The sequence below is a fragment of the Mirounga leonina genome, unplaced genomic scaffold (assembly GCF_011800145.1).
Source record: "Mirounga leonina isolate KUSES-001 unplaced genomic scaffold, KU_Mleo_1.0 Mir_104, whole genome shotgun sequence".
Lineage (NCBI taxonomy): Eukaryota > Metazoa > Chordata > Mammalia > Carnivora > Phocidae > Mirounga > Mirounga leonina.
Window position 1 is genome coordinate 16,838,319 of NW_023270231.1, and position 21,949 is coordinate 16,860,267.

At 51.0% G+C, this 21,949-nt stretch overlaps 1 protein-coding gene across 1 annotated transcript in view; it reads left to right on the forward strand.

Moving 5' to 3' along the window:
- Positions 1-2,368: 2,368 nt before the first annotated feature.
- The window catches only part of ERGIC1 (endoplasmic reticulum-golgi intermediate compartment 1), a 104,184-nt gene continuing 84,603 nt past the window's right edge, over positions 2,369-21,949 (forward strand). Inside the window, exon 1 of the mRNA XM_035014378.1 lies at positions 2,369-2,504. Within this exon, the coding sequence (XP_034870269.1) occupies positions 2,485-2,504 (20 nt within the window). The 5' untranslated portion in view covers positions 2,369-2,484. The remainder of the gene's footprint in view (positions 2,505-21,949) is intronic.

Genomic DNA, 21,949 nt, shown 5'->3' on the forward strand with positions numbered 1-21,949 from the left:
CATTAGGTTCAGGAGCAAGTGCCAGAAAATTCAAAATAAAGGTAGCTTAAACAAGAGAGATGTTTATTTCTCTCTTGCTTAGAAGTCTGGGAAGGTGTTTGAGGACAGGGACTGTGCCACTCAGTGACAGGGATCCAGGTTCCTTCTACCTTGTTGCTCTGCTCTGCATGACCTTCACCAAGTGGTCCAAGATGGTGGCATCCACATTCTGGGCAGCCATATGGAGAAAGGGACACAGAGACAGAGGGTAATATATACCATCTATCCCTAAAGCTGCCACGAGATGTTTCCCCTTACATCTCAATGACCAAAACTTAGTCACATGACCACACCTAGCTGCAAGGGAAGCTGAAAAATGCAACTTTCATTCTGAGCACCCATATGCCCAGCCAAACATTAGAGCTCCATCACCATGCAGAAATAGCAATGAGAGTCAACCCTATCACGCACGACTGTGTGCCAAGCACTTTCCTAAGTCCTTGACACGTATCAGCTCATTTCATCCTCACAACAGATCTGTGAGGAAGGTACTACTCTTGCCCCCATTTTACAAATGCGGAAACTGAGATACAGATGTAAAACAAGTCACTAAGTGGACAAGCTGGAACATGACCCCATGTGGTGTGACTCCAGAGTCTGGGCGCTGTTCACATGGTTAACAGTTACGAAGGAAGGGAGAATAGATACTGGGGGACATGTACAGTCTCTGCCCGTATAGCAGGGTGGAAGACAAAGAAGAAAGTGCTCCAGGCAAAAGGAATAGACAAGGCAAACCCCACCCCTGTCTGCTTCCAGGAGCAAGGTCCTTTATAGCAGTGCCTCTCAAACTTAAATGTGCCAACAAATCTCTTGGCGATCATGCTAAATGCACACCTGATTCAATAGGACTGGGACCTAGAATTTGCCCCGTGATGCCGAAGCATCTGGCTTGTGGACTACCACCAGATAGACTTTGGGCCACAGTTTGAGGAGGGAGGACATGTGGTCAAAAGCCCACCACTGCATGACTCCCTTCCTGCACAGGGCCAACAAATAGTGGTTTGGGCCTGGTGGTAGGCCACACAAGGCCCTTACACCCTTCTTGCTATCCCAGACTTCCAGTTCAGGCTGATTTCCTCTGTCTCTCCAAAGTACCAGGCCACTTGTTGAATGAATGAATGAATGCATGCATGCATGAATGAATGAATGAAAGAAAAGGTATTGCTGGAGGTCAGAAGGAGGGAGAGGCAACTGGTCAGGCCATGGTGTATCTATCTCCAGGGGAAGATTTTGGTTCATTGGCCCCACCCCGCCAGACCCAGTGCTGGCTCTGTGCATTCTGAATCCTCCCAGAGGAACAGGTACCATGATTTACCTCTACTTATAGATGAGGAAACTGCCCTCTGGCCCTGCTTTTAGAACATGAGCCTCCACCTGCCTCCCCTGGGATTTTTCAAGCCCTGTGAGGGAAACCTTGGAGGTGGGGCCAGCGACAGAACCCCAGGGGAAGTTCAGAATTAGCTTCCTTTATGCCAATCTTGTGTTACCTCATCTACCATCTCCTCTAATCCACCCATCCTGGTGGGAGATACCGATTACCTGTGAATTTTGCAGGATGAAGCTGAGGCTCAAAGAGGTCTGTGCGGGGCCAAGTCATAGAGCAGGTTGCAATCTGCCTGAGACAACCAGCATGCTCTGTAGGGACCTGGCTTACAGCCAGGTCTCAATGAAAACCATTCAAATGAACCATTAAGTGGAAGATGGAAGCAGAGGCAGCTATCTGGTCCATCGCAATCACTCTGGGTGATTGAGCCCTTACGGGGTGCCAGGCACTGCACTAAGCCAGTCTCCCAACTTTCTCATCCGACCCCCAGGAAAAAGCCCTTTAATGTCATCAGCCTCTTTGTGCAGACGTGGAAAGCAGTGGGGGCTCAGAGGTGCCAAGTGTCTTTCCCAGAGAGGCACAGCAGGGAAATGGTGAGTCCACTTCATAAGTCTAGGACTGCCTGACCTCCTCCCTTCTCAGAGCTAGACGCTGTGCACGACTCAAATCTGGATCATTCATTCATTTAATCCTCACAACTCGAGGAATCTGTTTTACAAAAGCAAAAGAGCTCTGAGAGGCTGAGGTTTGCCCAAGGCCACAGAGAGAAAGTGGAGGAAAACGCAGAGGGGCGCTTCGAAAGAACGAACGCGTCTCTGGGAGCTCCCTGCCCTCCCCCGTCCAGCCTCGACCCCAAAGGCCCGCCCCCCCCATCCCGGCCCGCGGGCCCCTTTAACCGGGCGGCGGAAGAGGAGGCCGGGGGCGGGCGGGCAGCGCCCAATGGGCTGCGCGGAGCGTCACTTCCCGGCGGCGGGAGGCGAGCGGCGGGTGTCGGGGGCGGTGGGCGGCCGGCGGGGGCGGGGCGGCCGGAGGAGGCGTTGGCAGCGGGCTGGGACCCACGCGGCGCCGCAGCCCACCTGGCCTGCAGCGCTCCCACCCCCGGCGGCGGCGGCGGCGGCACGATGCCCTTTGACTTCAGGAGGTGAGTGTGGCGACCGCGGACACAGGGGGTGCCCGGGCCCGCCGCGGACTCCTCTTGCCCGGCACGCAAAAGCGGCCCCGCAGCCCTGTGCATGCCTCCTGCAGGCCCACGGGGACCTGGGGCGGGGCCCCTGCTGCACACAAAGCCGGAACCTCGGAGGGCCCCCTCGTGCAGCGGGAGGCAAAGCCACCCACCTCCTGGCCGCCCGACCCCTTCCCTCCACCGAGCCCCCTCCCCAGCCTGCCCCAACACCACGCAAACCCGCATCTCCTGCGGGGCCCCCCGCTCCCCACCCAGTCTGGGAAACAGGTAACTCACTTTCCCAGCTGGGAGCAAACGAGCCATCCCTCCTCCCCCCTGCCATCTCTGGAGCCTCATTTCGTGGACCCCACCCCTGCTGACAGGTGCATCCGACCTCCAGTGAGCCCCCAGGGATCCGCAGGGGTCTGCAGCCCCATGACTGCCTGGCAGCAGCTGGAGGGTTTTAGGTTTCCATAGGCTGAGACTGCCCCAGCCTAGGCAGAACAGGAGGCCTCTGCCAGTCCCGGTCCTGTTTTCTGGGTATGGGGGCACCATGGGAAGGGGAGGAGGCCAGGAGCCATGGACAGGGCTCCCCAGAGGGCCCAGCCTGGTCTGGCCGTGGCTGTCTGCAGTCACTACAATGGGTCCTTTGTGGGGTCCAGCTGCCTCATGGTCCACGTTGTGCTGCGCTAGGCCTTCAGAAAGCCTGCCTGAGAAGGGGTCTCCGCCAGACTTCTTTGCGGTATGGAGCCTCGGGGGATGCCCTGCCTGAGACAGCCACACTGTGGGGGTCTGGCCAGGAAAATAGCAGGGCTTCAGTGTGGGGAAGGGCTGGATTAGAATCCTGGCTCTGCTCCCTCCACTGAGCAGCTCGGTATCTTCTAGAAATTAGGGGCTAAGGCTCTAGGTTCAGACCTGCCCTCAGCTGTGTGACAGGATGACCTGGGCAAGTATCTGAACCCTCTCAGTATCTCTAAAAATCACTACCTGCAGGTTGGAGCTGAAATAAGGTCCTCACCTGTGAGGATTGGATGCAGGAGAAGCATTGTAGGGTTTAGAGCTCAGAAGTAGGACATCAGTAGATGAGGAGCTTCTCCATGAGGCCATTTCTTCATCCACAAATTGGGTTCTGATGCTTCCCTCACAGGAGGGAACTCTTCCTCCTCACCTGCCCCTTCCCTCTGCATAGGTGAGAGTGAAGTCAGGGTAAAGTTACAGCCTTCCCAAGAAGAAAAGCCTGGCAGTGACCCCCACGCACTGGCTGATGGGGCACTCCAGCCTTTCCTGGGCACCAATGCCATCTGCAAACATCTGCCAGCTTCCTGCCCCTTCCATGAAGCCCAGAGGCCGACACCAGGGTCTTAGACACATGCTTGCAGATCCAGGGCAGTTCCAAAGGAGGAAAGCTCCTTGGATGGAATCAGGGGCAGTCCTTACACTGACAGTTAACCTTGGGCCTCGAGAGCTGTGGTTGGCACGTGGGTTCCTGGTTCCACAAAGCCTCCCCTTACCCAGGCTGATACTAAAGATTCCTGAACGCCCCACCCCCATGCCCTTGTGATTTAGTAGGTTCCAGTGATTTTGACTTTATTGGGGAAAACCGCCACTTTGGGTCACTTAATCCTTTCACTCTGCAACCAACCGCTTTGGAGGAAGATGAGGCTCCAGGCTGAGGGTCTTGCCCTGGACCTCACGGGACCTAGACTGGGGGGTGGGCCAGGGTCTAGGTCATGCACAGCTTCTGACCTGGTGCCCCTTGAGTTGGAGGTTTGGAGTGCCCTGGTGCTATGGGGGCCCCAGCCTAATGAGGTATTGTTTTAATAAATTTTCTTGAGGGCTTGGGCTTACCACAGAACAGTGAGACTAGATTTCACCACTTGGCATTTGCGCTTTGGAGGATGAGCCATTTGTGCCTAGTAACCCACACTTTTTAAGATCTGTTAACTCCAGGACTCAGTTTCTAAGGAAGGTTCCCCCATCCCACACACCTTCTTCCTCTTCGGTGTTCATTCATCAAATGTTTACCGTGCTCAGCCCTCTGCCACGTGGCCCACAGTACCGAGCTGGGGCTGTGTAGCCCTGCCCTCTCAGCACTGAAGAGAAGGGAGGAGGACATGTACCCCTGTACAGGAACTGCGAGCTGCAGACTTGAAGTCTGTTCCCTTGTCACCTGCGGGAGGGAGTTTTTATCTTCATTTTAAATCAAAGGAACGGGAGGCTGCTAAGTAGAAGTTATTTGCCCAGGGTCATATACTGGTGAGCTGGTGGAGCTGGGATTTGAACTGGGGGCTGTTAGCTCCAAAGCTCTAGCTCTGGGAGAAAAGGGAGTGCTTCGAGAGTCCCAGCCCTGTCAGATCTCTTAAGAACTGTGGGGGAAGGGAGAGGGGCATACTGTGATTGGACCCCCTCTCCCAGTTGGAGGCCTGGAAGAAAACCAGGCTTCCTGCCTGTTTTGCTTGCCTTACAACGAGCCAGAATCAGGAGGAGGTGTGTGTGTGTTGGGGTAGGGGGGGGCGGTGGATAGCAATCTCTTGCCCTTTCTTATCAATACTCCTTTTTTTTCTTAGTGCCTACGGGACCTTGTGCAGCTTACCTTCTGTGTGTTCTCCTGTCTGTGAAATGGGCATGAGAACAGTACCCATTGTTGAGAGGATTAAACAAGTCAATGTGTGTAAAGCATTTAGACACAGTAAGCACCCAATAAATTTTGGCCACTATTTTCATTATTTGTGTTATTTCATGTAAGCACCTGTATTTCCTAACACTATGTAATTCACTTAATTATTATGCTTATTCTCTTTCTCCCTCCCATTAAATTGTGAGCTCCCTAGGGCAAAGATTTTTATCTGTTTTATTCTCTGCTGTAACTCCAGTGCTTAGAACAGCACCTGGGCCAAACTCGCTCTTGGAAATGCCTCTCACGGTCTGTTACGGAAGTCAAAGGCATGGTGTGATTTGATAATGCCAACTCTTCTTTACTGGGCAGATTTTCAGCTATTGGTGGAGAATTTTCCCCCTTCCTTCCTTGAATTTGCTCTCTCAGTTGTTTTGGGGGGTTGGAGGAGGCGGGATCCTGGGACTGCAAAGATTACTTGTGTTTGCTTTTCTCCTGTTGAATTGTTTCATTAATCGCTGGCAAGTTGCTGTTGTGGAACTGGCCTTGGGACCCAGATCCGTGGGTGTTGGCTCTGACCATACCCAGTTCCGGCTGGCAGGGGTCGGCAGCATCTACCTCCCACTCAGCCTGGGGTAGGGGTGGGGGACAGTTCCTGCAGCCCAGGCCCAGAGGAGCCTGAGCACAGCTTTCAGAGGGGCAGAGATGGCCCGCTTTCCCGCAGTGGAGGCCCCCGAGTTGAACCCCTAAGTCCTGGGTTTGCTGCTGCCTTGTCACTGACCAGCCAAGCCATGGGACAGTTAGTTTACGTTCTCGGGGCCTCGGGTTCTTCATTTTAAAGACAAGTGGTAACCTTCACTGCCTCACCTGGTAGGGTAGATGTAGGGGCAAGAGAGGTGTCCCTGCCGGGTAGGGCCAGCTCTGTAATTTGTGGGGCCCAGTGCAAAATGAAAATGCAGAACCCCTTGTTGGAAAAATATTGCGGATTCCAGGACCATGATAGCAGAGCATTAAAATAAACATAGACCCCCGGAGCGGGGGATCCTGACTGTAGATCAGATGCCCATGATGTCAGCCCTGCAGCAGTGCCTTGGTTCAACCTCCATTGCTTCTCACCCTGGCCTTCCTCCAGGAGACCCCAGACCTTCTTGAGAGAACCCTGAATGAGCTTTCCAAAGTTGACCTGGTTTTTTCGTTTTGTTTTGTTTTGTTTTCATTGTAAAGCTTTCCACAGTTAACCTGATTTTCTCATGTCCTGGTTTCAACCTTCAAGCAGGGTCCATTGCTCTGAGGATCAAGTATGAATTCCTCAGCTCCTCATGTGGCTTTGTCTGAGGGGGGCCCTGCAGACCCAGAGCCCCCCTCACTCCCTGTGCCCAGCTAAGCCCCAGCCCCCACAGGGGGCTCTGAGCACATAGTTAACACTCAGCAGTTAGCTAACATGAGTGTCTGTATTTCTACCCTGCCTTATTCCAGAAAGAGCTTGGGGAAGCTGACAGAAACACATACTTTACAATAATTTTTTTTAAAAAGGTTTATTTGTTTATTTGTGAGAGAGGTAGAGAGAGCGAGAGTGTATGGGGGGAGGGGCAGAGGGAGAAGGAGAGAGAGACTTTTTTTTTTTTTTTTGCAGAGCACTGTTTATTTAACCATAACTCAAGTCTTCAGTAGGAAAAGCAGCTACGTCAAAATAGCCTTTTCCCCCGGCTATATTAGAGGGCCAGTGTGTATTATGACTGCAATCCGAATTTCCAAAATTTAAATAACTTCCACTTCATCCATATCCTCCCTTCCTCCCTCTCTCTCCCCTTTCTCCCTCTTTCTAGCAGACACTTTCCAATAAGGAGAGAGAAACTTAAGCAGACTCCACTCTGAGCACAGAGCCTGATGTGGGGCTCGATCCCACAACCCTGAGATCACAATCTGAGCTAAAACCAAGAGTCGGACACTTAACTGACTGAGCCACCCAGGCACCCCTACTTTACAACAATTTTTAAAAAACATAAATGGGCTTAAAAATGAGGGCAAAAGGGAGATGAAGATTAGACCAGAGGAAAAATGATGTGAGGATGAAGCCAGTATTTTGTGTTTATTGAGCCCTTCCTGGTGCCTGACAGTGTTGTAAGGGTCTTACGTACATCAACTCATGTAATCCCACAGTATCCCTACAACACAGTGTTGTTGTCCCACTTTACAGATAAGCCAGTTGAGGTGCAGGAGCAATGTGGGTCAGCAGAAGGTGCTGGGCTTGAAATGCTGCCGCTGGCTCCAGAGCCCCACTTGTCAGCTGTAGGCTCATCTCTAAAGCTTTTCCCCTTCCATTCAGCAAGTTCAGAGAGAATGGGAATCTCCTCTGATTGGATTCATTGCCTTTCTCATCTCTAATTCTTTCCCTATAGCCGTCATTAAGAAGCTCAAAGTCATCAGCTTTTTTTTCTTTTTTTTAACCAGCCTCATTTGGCCTGACACCTGATTCAGAAATTGTCTTTAAAGACGCCCACTAACAGTCTCACACTAACTTAGAGCATCTCACTCTGGAGGATCCAGGGTTTTCCTACATTGGCCACTGGGGCTTTAAAGCCTAGAACATATGTTTACCTGCTCATCTGGACATGGAATGAGATGGAAATCTCTCCTCTCAAGGCAGTTTGGATTCCTGACTGTGATACCTCATATCTTGAGACAGGGCTTTAGCCAGCTGTGGCCTTGTCAAGTGCCGTTTCCTATCTGGCCATCTTTTCATGTTTTATTTTGGACTTGCTGCTACGAGGGTGTGAGGAGGGCATTTGGGGGGAGGCTCACCCACCACCTCTACGTCGGTGTCCTCAACACTAGCTGAGCGTTAGAATCACTGGAGGAGCTTAAAAGTCTCCCAACTCAGGCTACACGCCAGACCTAATAATCAGGCTCTCAGGGTGGAGGGCCAGGTATCAGTGTTTTTTTTAAAGGCCCTCACATGACTCCAGTGCATGACAGAGACTGAGAAGGTTGCTCAAAATCGGGAGAACCAATAGGAAGCAGGGCTGAGAGCTCTAGGGCAGCCAGGTGGTGAGTAGGTACTTGGAGGGAAGGCTGGGACTGGAGTCTGGTCCCACCTGTCACTCCTGTGTGACCTTCAGCAAGCCACTTCCCTACTCTGGGACTGTTCCTCACCGGTCAAGAGGTCGATAAGTGGTCTTACTTTCCACTGATGTCCTTGCTCTTCACAGTGTGGTCCCAGACCAGCAGCTTCAGCATCACTGGGAGCCCTTGGGAAATGCAGAATCTCAGTGCCCACCTGGGATCTGAATCTGTGGTTTAATAAGCTCTCCACGTGATTTGGATGTGGGGGAAGGTTGCCAAAGCCCTGCTCTGTATGGCTGACTTGACACAGCATCTCTCATTCTGTGCTGCATACGGCGTCCCCCCCTTTGAGATTCACAACATGTGTGTCCCTTTCTAAAGGCACTGAGAAGTACTGCATGAGAGGAAGCCGAGTCACTTGGTTCAGCCCAGCTTTTGCCAAACTGATTGTCGAAGCCACCCTGTTGTTCACAAGACGCCCAGTACCATTTCTCAGAATATAGTGTGGGAAACAGCCCTAACTGATCCTTAAAGGAGTAGTAATTAGCCTAATTGTCTGTTGTCAACTTTAACATTCAGGTCTGTTAACTTAATTGCATTGGTTATATATGCAGGAAAAGTTTGGGACAGGAAAAAAAAAAAGCCCTCTAACACTAGATGTATTTGTTTTTATAAGTCTTGGCCCTTGGGAGAGGCAGGAGAAACTCGTGGTTCCCTGTCCTGCCGAGCGAGAGCTAGGGGATACGGAGGTGCTTTACAAATCTCCTCACCCTGAGTGGGCATTATTGTTCCTGTTTTACATCCAGGGAAATCGACCTCAGAGATGATGGATCGCACAGCTCGTGCATCAAGGGGCCCTGGGGACTGGTATACACCTGCCAGTGTAATCCTCCCCCTGGAGCCCCTTCCTCCTGTAACCCACTGGGCAGCACAGCTGGACAGGAAGCGAGATCCCTTTGAAATGGGTTAAATGTTCTGTTTCTCCAAAAGGTAGAAACCCTATTGGAGATGAGAAGCCTGGCTGTTTCAAAACCAAAGTACAGTCACAGGTACCTGAAACTTTGAGTCCTGGTGCTGTGGCAGGAACCCCTCCACGGCGTTCGCTTTTCTTTCTTGCATTCCAGTCCGGGGCTGGAATCTCTTTGGAGGAGGAAAGGAGGCAATCCTCATCTTACTAGGAATGCCTGACGGTTCCTCAGCCTGACGGTTCCTCAATAGGCCCCATTTGGCAAGTGCTAGCTGGGTGGACAGCGCTGTGTTGGGCATGTCATTGGATTTAAAAGCCACCCTGACCCCACACAGTAGACAATTATTAGTAATTTATTTTCTTTAGTTTCTTTTTTAAATTAATCATACAAAAATTGACTTTTGGTGTACTCCTCTGTGAAATTCAAGACATTCTCTCGTAGAACCACCCCCACCCCCGTGTAGATACAGAACAGTTCTATCACCATAAGAAACTCTCATGCTCTCACTGTGTGGGTCACACTACTAATTCAGTTTTTTAAAAATTGTGGTAAGAACGCTTAACATGAGATCGCCCCTCTCAACAAATTTTTAAGCACGCAGTAGTGTTAACTATCAGTTGTACGGCAGATCTCTAGACATTACTCATCTTGTATGACTGGAACTTTCTACGCCTCGAAGAGCTCTCCCCAGCACCCACCATTCTACTCTCTATTTCTACAAGCTTAATTGTGTCAGATACCTCACGTAAGTGGGTATCGTACAGTATCTGTCCTTCTCTGACTGGCCTGTTACCCTTAGCATAACACCCTTAAGGTTCATCCATCTTGTTGCATGTGGCAGGATTTTCTTTTCTAAGGCTGAGTAATACTCCACGGTACGTCTACACCGCATTTTCTCGCTCCATTCATCTGTCCATGGACTTTTAGGTTGTCTCCACATCTTGGCTATCGTGATTAATGCTGTACTGAGCATGGGGGTGCAGTTATCTCTTCAAGATCCTTTCAGTTCTTTTGGGTAAATACCCAGTTGCAGGATTATTGGGTCATAGGGTGTTCCTATTTTTAACTTTCTGCAAACTGGTTGCACCAGTTTGCGTTCCCACCAGCAGTGCACGAGCGTTCCTCTTTCTCCATATCCTCGCCAACACTTTTGTTTGACAGCGGCCATCCTACCACGTGTGAGGTGCTATCTCATTGTGGTTTTGATGTGCATTTGCCTGATGACCAGTGACGCTGAACAGCTTTTCGTGGATGTGTTGGCTATTTGTATGTCTTCTTGGGATAAACGTCTATATATAGCTCTGTGGTGAGAGAGTAAGCAGTCGGTCACGTGCTGTGAAGCCCCCAGGGCCCAGGCAGGTGCCTTGGTGGGTGATTGGGTGCGGGCTGTGGCCCCTGGGAGAGCGACACTCCATCGGGAAGGGGCAGCTCCAGTGCGGCTCTGTGATTTGTTGCTCCTCAGATTTCCCAATTTCTCAGGAAATGATGAAAATCTTCTAAATTGTGTGAAAATGGTTAGGAATCATTTCCAATTTTGTTTTTGTTGAACATGATACTGGGCCAAACCAGTGCCTTCCTGGGGCTGACAGTGGCCCGTGGCTGACAGCAGGCAGCCTGTGTGTCACACGTACCAGCGTGACCACGTGCTAGCTGGGTGGACAGCCCCAGGACTGTTAGAGGTGGTCTGCGGGGCTTGGAGCCCAAGGCAGAGAAGTGAGGGATCTGTGGGCTTAGGCAGAGGCAGCCTTGGGGCATGGGGCTTCCCTCCTCTGGCTGGTGCTGGGACGGCCCGGCCAGCTCTGCCACTGGACCCAGCCTTCCTCTTCAGCAGTCCCAGGGCTGGCCAGAGCTCAACTTGAGTGACACTCCCTTGCTCCAGACCGTTTAATACCAACAACCTCCAAGGTGTATCTTGCAGCTGACCTTCAGGGCTGTGTTGGGATAATAGCAGTGCCCACGATAGGCCCCATTTGGCAAGTGCCTGGCTAAAAGCCTTCCTTGGATTCCCTCGGTTGATCTGCATATTGGGTAAGAGCTATTTATTATTCCTGTTTGTCTGGTGAGGATGCTGGGCAGAAAGAAGGGAGAGGACTTGGCCAAGGTTGCACAAACTTCGGGTAACACAGCTGAGACTTGAGGGCTCACCTGTGATGCCAGAGCTGACTTTCTTAACCATACTCACGTGCCCTAGAGGCAAGTGTTATCGCCTTGGACATGACTGATGTTACCTGCCATCCCTTTTTTTTTTTAATTCAATTAGTCAACATACGGTGTATTATTAGTTTCAGAGGTAGAGTTCAGTGAGTCATCAGTCTTATCTAACACTCAGTGCTCATTACATCACGTGCCCTCCCCAATGTCCATCATCCAGTTACTCCATCCCCTCACCCCTCTCCCCTCCAGCAACCCTCAATTTGTTTCCTATGATTAAGAGTCTCTTATGGTTTGTCTCCCTCTCTGATTTTGTCTTGTTTTATTTCTCCCTCCTTTTCCCTACGCTCCTCTGTTTTGTTTCTTAAATTCCACATATGAGTGAGATCATATGATAATTGTCTTTCTCTGATTGACTTATTTTGCTTAGCATAATACCCTCTGATTCCATCCACGTCGTTGCAAATGGCAAGGTTGCATTTTTTTGATGGCTAAGTAGTATTCCATTGTATATATATACCACATCTTCTTTATCCATTCATCTGTCGAAGGACATCTGGGTTCTTTCCACAGTTTGGCTACTGTGGACATTGCTGCTATAAACATTGGGGTGCATGTGCCCCTTTGGATCAGTACATTTATATCCTTGGGGTAAATACCCAGTAGTACAATTGCTGGGTCATAGGGTAGCTCTATTTTCGACTTTTTGAGGAACCTCCATACTGTTTTCCAGAGTGGCTGCACCAGCTTGTATTCCCACCAACAGTGTAGGAGGGTTCCCCTTTCTCCGCATCCTCACCAACATCTGTCGTTTCCTGACTTGTTAATTTTAGCCATTCTGACTGGCGTGAGGTGGTATCTCATTGTGGTTTTGATTTGTATCTCCCTGATGCCGAGTGATGCTGAGCATTTTTTCATGTGTCTGTTGGCCATTTGGATGTCTTCTTTGGAGAAATGCCCATTCATGTCTGCTGCCCATTTCTTGACTGGATTATTTGGTTTTTTTGGGTGTTGAGTTTGGTAAGTTTTTTTATAGATTTTGGATACTACTAGCCCTTTATCTGATATGTCATTTGCAAATATCTTCTCCCATATTTTTGGTTGTCTTTTGGTTTTGTTGACTGTCTCCTTTCCTGTGCAAAAGCTTTGTCTTGATGAAATCCCAATAGTTCATTTTTGCCCTTGCTTCCCTTGCCTTTGGAGACATGTCTAGCCAGAAGTTGCTGTGGCCGATGTTACCTGCCCCCTGTTAGTTGTGTTTACAGTTTGTTTCTCTGGAAGCCTTGGAGGGATTCTGGGTCACTGTAGAGGGGGCCAGGCCTGGGTGGTCATTTCCTGTCGCCATGCACATCTGTGGGCAGGGAGCCACGCAGAGGGGTGCAGCCCTTCTAGTGGGGAGCAGGTGGGGCTGGTCTCTGGAGCCCCCGTCAGCAGGCAGGAGTGGGCTGCAGTGGTGGGGCCAACTGTTCATTGAACATATTTGTTGGGGCCCTACTGTGTGCCGGGCTCAGTTCTAGAAGCTGGGGGATATATAGCACTGGGCCAAACAGAAATCCCCCCCTCCCCAGCCTCCAAACTCATGAGACTTGTTTGTGTTCTGGCATTTGCTTCTCTTTCCCTCTCTCACTCTTTTTAATTAAATACACTTTTTATTTTGGAATAATTTAGATTTACAGAAAAGTTGTAAAGATAGTACAGTTACCCCCATCTGGCTTTCTCCAGGGTTCACACCAAGCATTACCACATCTGTCACAGCTAAAAAATTGATATTGGTACATTATTGTTAACTAAAATCCAAACTTTATTTGGATTTCACCTGTTTTCCACTCATGCGCTTTTACTGCTCCAGGGTTCGATCCAAGATCCTACACTGCAAACAGTGGTCATGTCTCCCCAATCCCCTGTGGGTTGGGGACAATTCCTCAGTCCTTCTTGTTTTTCATGACCTTGGCAGCCTTGAGGAGCACTGTCCAGGTGTCCTCAAGGATGGCCTCCAGTCTGGATTTGTCTGATGTTTTCTTAAGATTAGACTGGGGTGTGGGTGGAGTGCCTTTCTCAGTGCATCCTGTCAGGGGTACCACATGATGTCCCTAGCGGCGTTCACCTTCAGCTGGCTCCGGCAGCATGGCCAGGCTGCCCCCATATTACCCCTCTTTATCAGCTGTCTTTCTCCCCACCTTCCTCACTGTGCAGTTGTTGTCCTGTAGGGAAGGGCACTGCAGTGGGAACCACCTAGCTCAGTGGAGGGTGTAGGAGGTATCATCACAGCTTGGAGTAGTCTGACACTGCCATCCACTCTCTTTCCATTATACCCCGGGCTCTTTGAAAGAAGAGCTGAGAAGGAGGCTTGTAGGAGAGTGAGGCCTGTAAGAGAAACCTTGAAAGGACTGGGAGTATTTCATCCAGTGCAGAGAGGTGTTTTAAAGGTTTGTCCCACAGTCCTTTAGGCCCCCTACAGTAGACAGGGTGGTGGGCCTATCCTGAGCCAATTCCCATGGATCCAGGAGGTGGCTGTTGACTTGGATCAGATAGCATCTCCCTATTTGTCGCCACGAGCTGAAATCTTACCCAGCATTCTCAGCCAGCCTTAAGCACCCGCTTCTCCATGAAGCCTTTCCTGTTCTTCCTGAGTGGCGATGCTCTCCCTGACTGTGCTAGCCCCTCCTCTCTCCATCCGTCTCTGTGCTCCGTCCCTCCCTTTCTCCTTTCCTGTCTGGCCGCAAGGACTCCAGGCTGTGGCTGTGTCACCCGTGTGCTCCCTCCTGCAGGACCCAGCCCAGGGCCTGGCACATAGAGCATGGCAGTCCCCGGGTGATGTGCTCAGCAGAGGCGCATGGCATTGTGGCGGGGGAAGGGCTTTGTCCATCTCCAGCAGCCCTGGCTTCAAGTTTCAGCTGCATTGCTTCCCACACGTTTGACTTTGGCCAAGATGCTTCACACCCCTGAGCCTCATTTGCCTCCTTGCAAGCCGAGCCTGTAGTGCCTGGCTCCCAGGATTGTCATGAGGGCTAATTGAGCTTGTCTCCGTAAAGCCCTTCAGGCTGCCTGGCATCTGTTCGGTACTCAGTAATTATTTCTTACAGAAAACAAGGAAATCCAGACTGTCACAGAATTCCAGGTTGGCAGGAAATTGGACTAGAGATGCCTCCTTTATATCAGCCTAAGTCAGCGAATTTCCATAGCACACCTGAAAGTCACAGTGATGCCATGCAACAGAAGTTCATTTCTCACTCATGTAATAAGTCCCAGGGTGGCTGGGGGTGCTCTGCCCCTTACAAATACCCAGAGACCCAGGTTCCTTCCATCTTGTGGCTCTGTCCTCCCTGAGGGTGTGTTGGGTCCTCTCCCAGGCCTGGCAGTGGGGAGAGAGGGGAGGATGTGGAGGGCTCGGTGGAAGGTGTGGATTCGGCGCCATCACTTCTGTCCTGACCTGGGGACCTGCTCCCACCCAGCTGCGGGAGCGGCCAGGAGGCCCAGGCAGGCCTAGTGCCAGGAGGAGAACAGGAGGGGCTTAGATGTGCCTGTTGCTGGCAGAGGTGGTAACCGCGCTCAGTACTTTTCAGCCTTCCACCATTCTGGCACCAGCTCCGTAAGCTGGGGGCATATTCCTAAACAACATGTATTATTAGTCATTTTTCTTTAAAGTATTCAGCTTTTTTAACCATATTTTTATTTATGAAAGGTCGCTTTATAACATCTTTGAAAATGGCGAAGCGGGGCGCCTGGGTGGCTCAGTTGGTTAAGCGACTGCCTTCGGCTCAGGTCATGATCCTGGAGTCCCGGGATCGAGTCCCGCATCGGGCTCCCTGCTCGGCAGGGAGTCTGCTTCTCCCTCTGACCCTCCTCCCTCTCATGCTCTCTGTATCTCATTCTCTCTGTCTCTAATAAATAAATAAAATCTTTAAAAAAAAAAAAAAGAAAATGGCGAAGCGGTATCACCTGCCAGAAATAGATACCAGTAATTGCAGGGTTGTTCCGTTCTAGCTAGCTGGGGCCTGCCAAAGTTGTTGAGTCTGTTAAAAAAAAGGTGGGGGGGATGGATATTGGCCAGTGCCAGAAAGATGAGAGGTCGAGGAGGGAGCAGCACTGCCTGAGACTTCTTTGATGTTCTCAGAATGTTCAAATGAGAATTCAGCGGGGATTAACCACCCTGTGCAACCTAAAGCCACTTAAGCACCAGGTCCGCATATTACCTGAAATCAGCCTGGGTCACACCGGTGGCCCGGGTGCCACACTTCGGGAAATGCTGGCTTCGGGGACAGCTTGCACACGATATGTACAAATCCAAAACTGGGTGCGGGGAGGGGTGGATGAGATTCACTGCTTTACCTCGTAGCACTTAGCACTTTACAGTTTGCACCTTGATCTGTGAGGGAGGAATTAAGAGTGTGACTTGGCCAAGGGAAACTGAGGTCCAGGGCAGGACATGACCCTCTCCAACCCCCCAACCCTCCCCGCCCCCACTCGGAGGGCCATACCGCAGACTTGAGTGCCCCTTCCTTCCACTGTCCCTGACTGCTGTCTTTGGCTGGGGAAGGCTTCCTCCTGTAGGTGTGACTACACGGGGCCCGGGCCTGTGTATTCATGCTGCTCTCCCATCTCTCTGTCCCTGGCACCCATCACCTGCCTGGTGCATGTGGCTGTGTTTGCAGAGGAAAGCCAGCCTCCCAGGCCTGCTTCGAGGAGGCAGAAAATCAGAAGGCGGTCCTGGGCCTGTTTGGGAACTTGTCAGCCACTCACTGGCCCAGTGGGTGACATAAATGTGTCTGGTGACAGCATTAGTTGGTACTGGTACCTGGGGGACCGTTTAGCTGCACGCTGTTCAAGGGAGGGCTCCCCCTGTGCCCTGTCGTGCCTTTTTTTTTTAATTTATTATGTTAGTCACCATAAAATATATCATTAGTTTTTGGTATGGTGATCCACGATTCATTGTTTTCGTATAACACCCAGTGCTCCATGCAGTACGTGCCCTCCTTAGTACCCATCACTGGGCTAACCAATCCCCCCCCCCCCTCTAGAACCCTGTTTGTTTCTCAGAATCCATAGTCTCTCATGGTTCATCTCCCCCTCCAATTCCCCCCCACTTCATTTTTCCCTTCCTTCTCCTAATGTCCTCCATGCTATTCCTTATGTTCCACAAATCAGTGAAACCATATGATAATTGACTTTCTCTGCTTGACTTATTTCACTTAGCATAATCTCCTCCAGTCCCATCCATGTTGATGTAAAAGTTGGGTCTTCATCCTTTCTGATGGCTGAGTAATATTCCATTGTAAATATGGACCACATCTTCTTTATCCATTCATGCGTTTTTGACATTGTTTTATCCTTTGGACTGGGGCCGAGTCCTCCAGTGATCTGTTCACGGAGTCAAGGTGTCAGCTTCCTCTCCTAATTCCCCTACCCCCACCATGTCCCACCTCCTCAGGCAGCACCAAGCCCCGCCCACTGCAAACAGGCAGTGTGCCCCGGGAGTCCCAGGCAGCTGGCCAAAAGGTATTGTTATTCCCATAGTGGAGGTGAGGAGGTGGAGGCCCAGGGAAGTGGGGTTCGTTCATTCATTCATTCATTCATTCACCATTCATTTAAAGATTTATTGGGGAGGGGGCGCCTGGGTGGCTCAGTCGGGTAAGTGACTGCCTTCGGCTCAGGTCATGGTCCCAGGGTCCTGGGATGGAGCCCCGCATCGGGCTCCCTGCTCAGCCGGAAGCCTGCTTCTCCCTCTGCCGCTCCCCCTGCTTGTGCTCTCTCTCTGTGTCAAATAAATAAATAAAAATTCTTAAAAAAAAACAAACAAAAAAAAAAAGATTTACTGGGGAGGATTCCAGGGAAAACAAGACTGACTTTGTCTTTACCTTCATGATGCTTCCAGGCTAGTGGGGGATAAATATGGGCTGACAATGGGGAGCAAACCATGGCGTAAAAGGTTATTTTTCATTGTAATACGGACTGAGAAGGCAGGAAAAGCGGATGGGGTGGTAAAGAGTTTGTGGCAGAGGAAATAACTGGATCAGCACGGCCATCTGGTACTCTTCCTCCAGAAAGATCCTCCCAGACTGCCTCTGCAGTCTGATTTGGGTCTCCCCTCACCCTTTCCCTGGCTGAATGAACCTTTTCATCAGACCTGGGCACGGCCTTCAGATCACTCAGCACAGCTGCGGTGTGGCTTTTGCCATTTAACATTCTGTGTGATGGAGTCTAAGCTCTTGAGAGCAGGGACCAAATCTCTTTGCCCATCACTGGGTCCTGGTGCTGAAGCCAGTGTCAGCACGCAGCAGGTGCTCAGAAAATACTTATCCAATGAAGGAAGGCGAGAGACAGAGAGGAAGAGGCCAGTCCAGCTGCAGTCAGATCCCCAGCCTGGGGATGTGGGACCCATGCTCTCCTCACCTCACACCTTCCACGAAGCAGCTCAGAACCCCAAACAAGGGGAGACCCCCTCCCCCCAGCACCTGGCAGAGAGCTCCAACTCTACCGAGATTAGGTGCTTTGTTGCCATATCTCTGTGTTTGGAAATGTTTCTAGTTTTCTCCCAAGGGTGTAAGTACATCTGAAAGGATTTATTTCTCGAGCAGTGAGAATGGAAAATGTTTCCTACTGACTTTGTCCTGAGGACTTGGGAAATCAGACATTACTCAGGCCCTGCCCAAAGTGGGAATGGGCGGCTGGCTGCCTGTCCAAATGGGACGCCACCAGGTACCCGCCCCCCCCTCCTCACTAACTTCACTTGCTTGAAATGGCACAATAGCCCCCAGAATCTGAGGTCGGGAAGTTGGGAAGGAGAGGACACCTGACATTCCACACTCACCCCAGCCTAAGGGTTAGGCCTAATTGTTCCCATTTTGAACAAATAGGCTCAGAGCGGTTGAGGGCTGGTCCCAAACTCATACAACTAGCAAAGTAACAGAGCCAGCCCCTAAACTCACGACTTTCTGACCTCCAGAAAGTGATGCCTTCTGTTAGATACCTGACCTTGGAAGCTCAGCTTGCCCATTTTTCAGTTTCAGTTGAGCAATTTTGTTCAATCTGGAATGGGCAGGTTTCTCTAATCACCTGGGCCCTGTGTCCCACCACATTCACCCACCGCCCCACGGCTCTGTCTGGTCCAGGATGGGCCTAGGATTCTACATTTTCAGAGTGTCCTCAGTGATTCTTAGGGTCAGGTAGGCTGGGAAAAGCCTGAGGTCTGAAGTCTTTACCGTTATGATTCAAATGTAATCCTACAGCTGAGCACAAATCTGAGTTAACTTAATTAACAATGATCATGAAAGTGTTCTGTGGGACTTAAGAGTTTAGAAAGCCCTTAGGAGATGAAGTGTGGTCTGGGGATGATTGTTTTCTCTGTAGATGAGGACACTGAGGTTCAGAGGGTTCGTGCAGCTGGCAAGGGACCTCAGGAGCACGGCTTTCCTGAACTCAAACGCCATCCTTGTTTAGTTTGTTGAGGGAGGCATTTTGCATCTTGCTTGGTGAGTGCTAGTTAGGTGCTCAGATCCTTCCCAATGACAGAGCTGTGGGTTTTGACCCCTCTGGGTCCCTGGTACAGAGAACTAGACCTGAAGCTGTTCTCTGCAGTCAGATATTTCTGGAAGGAGGGAAGTGAGAAGTTGCAGGTGCTAGACAGTTGGGGGGTGGGGGTGATAGTGGAAGTAAATGTTTATTGAGCGTCTCCTGGGCATTGGGCCCAGTGCTACATGCTGCAAATATGTCATCTTACTCACTTCTCACAACGAACCCATGCGGTGGGGGCTTTTACTTCCCCATTTTGCAGGTGGAGGCAATTGAGGTAGAGCGATGTGCCCCAGTGTTGGTGCGTGTTAAGGTTCTGGGCTTATTAGAACCCATAATTATGGGAGCTGGGAGGGTCTCAAGATGGATTGAGCCAGCCACTAGTTTTTGGAGCTGGGAAGGGGGGGACCCGAGGTTCTGAGAGCTGAGGGGTTCCACCCAAGTTCACCCCGCAAGCCAGGTGGTACGGGGCCGGTTTCGCTCTCAGACCTGCCTGACTTTCCCCAACTCCACTTTGGTTGCTCAAGCTATAAAACTGGGTCACACTCAAAGCCAAGTGGTTTGTCAGAGCTGAGCTAACCCTGAGTCAAAGGAGCTATGAGAGGGTTCACCCACGCATCTCCACCGCGCCCTGGGTCAGGCCCCTGGCAGTTGGTTGGGGCCATACTGGCCGCCGCCTGCCCTGCGCTCACTGGAGCATGACGAGTCAGCCACCCAGGACCCAGGCGTCTTCTAGAGCTGCTGTTGCGTGCTGCACCTGGGACAGCTGGGCTTTGGGTCCTGGCGCATCCACCCGTGCTGCGTCCTTGGCCAGCTCACCTCACCTCTCTGCATCGGTTTTTCTGGTCTACAAATGGGGACATGAATCCTGACACACACACACCCCGCCCCCCGGCCCGCCACCACCACCAACCCTAGGGTTGCTGAGTCGAGTTAAGGAGAGAACCTCGCACAGCTCCTGGAGCAGAGGAGGTCCCAGTTCTGCGTCATGGCCCCTCTACTTTCCTTCCCCTATTTATGAAACTTCCTGACAGGCTTGATCTGCTAATGCAGAGACTAAACCGGTAGCACTGGGGGTTGAATTCTGCTCCCATCACAGATATTATTTCATCCTCACATTCTTTTAAGCAAATTGAATTAAATGCCAGCACTTTCAAGTTAGATTTCACATAAAAATCGATTACCATTGCCTCCTGAAAAATGGGGCTCTCTGGGCTCCCTGGCCAGGTGGCAGACGTAGCTATCACTAAGGAGTGGCCACATGCTCCCCCACTCCCTGTTGCCTGGTCCCCAGCTGTCTCCCCTTCATTTATGAGACCTGCATCCTAGTTCTTAATAGGCCAGCTTCTGGGCACAGGCAGGTCTGAGAGGAAACAGGCCACAGGCTGAGCTGGGCTGGGCAGAGCCCTGGGACCATAAGCGGGTGGGGAGGTGCATGGGCCAGGCAGGGAAGTAGGTGAGTTGGGTTAGGGGCCTCAGGCATCCTGCGAACCTCTCTGAAATGTGAAGACACTCTTGTAAAGAAGCCAAGTTTGTTTGACCTAATGGAGGTTAGGAGTCCAGATTCCTGTCAAAGACTGCCTGGGCCCAAGTGTTCCACTTGCCAGCTCTGTGACTTTGGGCAAGTTACTAAACCTCTCTGTGCCTCACTTTCCTCATTTGCAAAATGAGAATAGTGGGTTGTTCATATGTGTGCCCTGACACATGGTAAGCATTCTACATGTCAGTGGCTAATAATCCCATCCCCAAATAGGAGATTTGTCTAACATCTTCTTTAAGAGATGGTCTGGAAATGTTCTTGGAGAGATCAGCCTGTGTCTGGAAATCCCAAACAGAGACTAGTATAATTGAGTCTATTCCTGCTAAAAGAAAATTGCCAAAGAATCAGGTGTATTGTCATCATTGCTGGAGGGGGGGCAGTTTTGCATGTCTCATGACTCCATTTTGAACAGAATGCTTAAAGATTCTATTAAGGACACTCCATGGGGAAGGAGTAGAGTGGAGAAGAGTGAGGCCCAGAGGTAGCTTTTAATTTTTCAAAACGCTGGTGCATTCTGCCCAGGTACCCTGTGTCCACCTTAGTGGACACCAAGGACCCAGGCAGGGAGGTCTCCCTTGGAAGGAGCCAGTGGCCTTTGGGATACAGCAGAGACCAGGGTTAAGAGCTTGGTCTCTGAGTCTCCCACCAGGCTGCCAGTGCCTTGCTCTGCCTTGGTCACTGCTGGGTCCCCTAGGCCTAGGACAGTACTGGGCACACTAAAAAAATGTGTCGAATAGTAAGTGAGCAGAGTTCGAATCCCAGCTGTGTTTGAATGACAGCTCTGCTGCTTGCAGGCTCTCTGATTTCTCAGCGCCTTACCCACATCATCCGTGGAGATAGGGGCGGGACCTTCTTCCTGGGGACAGGAGCACTTCAATGACATAATGATGGGAAGTTGTCCAGCATGGCACCCAGCCATTGGAAGGGCCCAGTACATATGGCTGGGATTATTTTTGAGTTTGCATAGGTATTTGAACCTTGATACAGGCTACCACATCGGCCTCTGGCCCTGTGGGTGGCAGCGTTGGAACTGCCATTTTGGAATCTTTACATGAGCATATTGGCAGCCCAGAGAAGAGAGGGTATGCGGGTTTGGCCGACGGAGAGGAGCTCTGGGGAGAGCCACCCCTGTTTGTCAGGAAAGCGCCTGTGTGTACTTATATGTGTGTGTGAGTGTAGCATGTGTGTGAGTGTGTACATGTGTGAAAATGTGTTCACGTCTTTGCCGAAGGCCCGGGGTAGTCATCATTGCCCCAGCTGGTGTCACAGTGTAGGGCTCCCAAGTGTGGGGACGTGGGATGTGGACTTGGTGTCTGCCCTCTCACCAGGCTTAACTGGTTTGCCATGAGCTCTTGTTGAGGGAAAGATATTGCACAGGAGCTATGATATGTAGGAATGTCTAGCAAGTGAGCTGGACCCACAGAGGTCAGTGACTTGTGAGTGACTCCTGGGTCTGCTGCTTCCTCAGGGGAACCTCCTGCCAGGGACCTCTCCGCTGGCTTTAGAACACATTCGAAGCATTTCCCTCACTTGGTCCCCCATAGCAGCCCTGTAGGGAAGGAGTTGCCCATTTCACAGA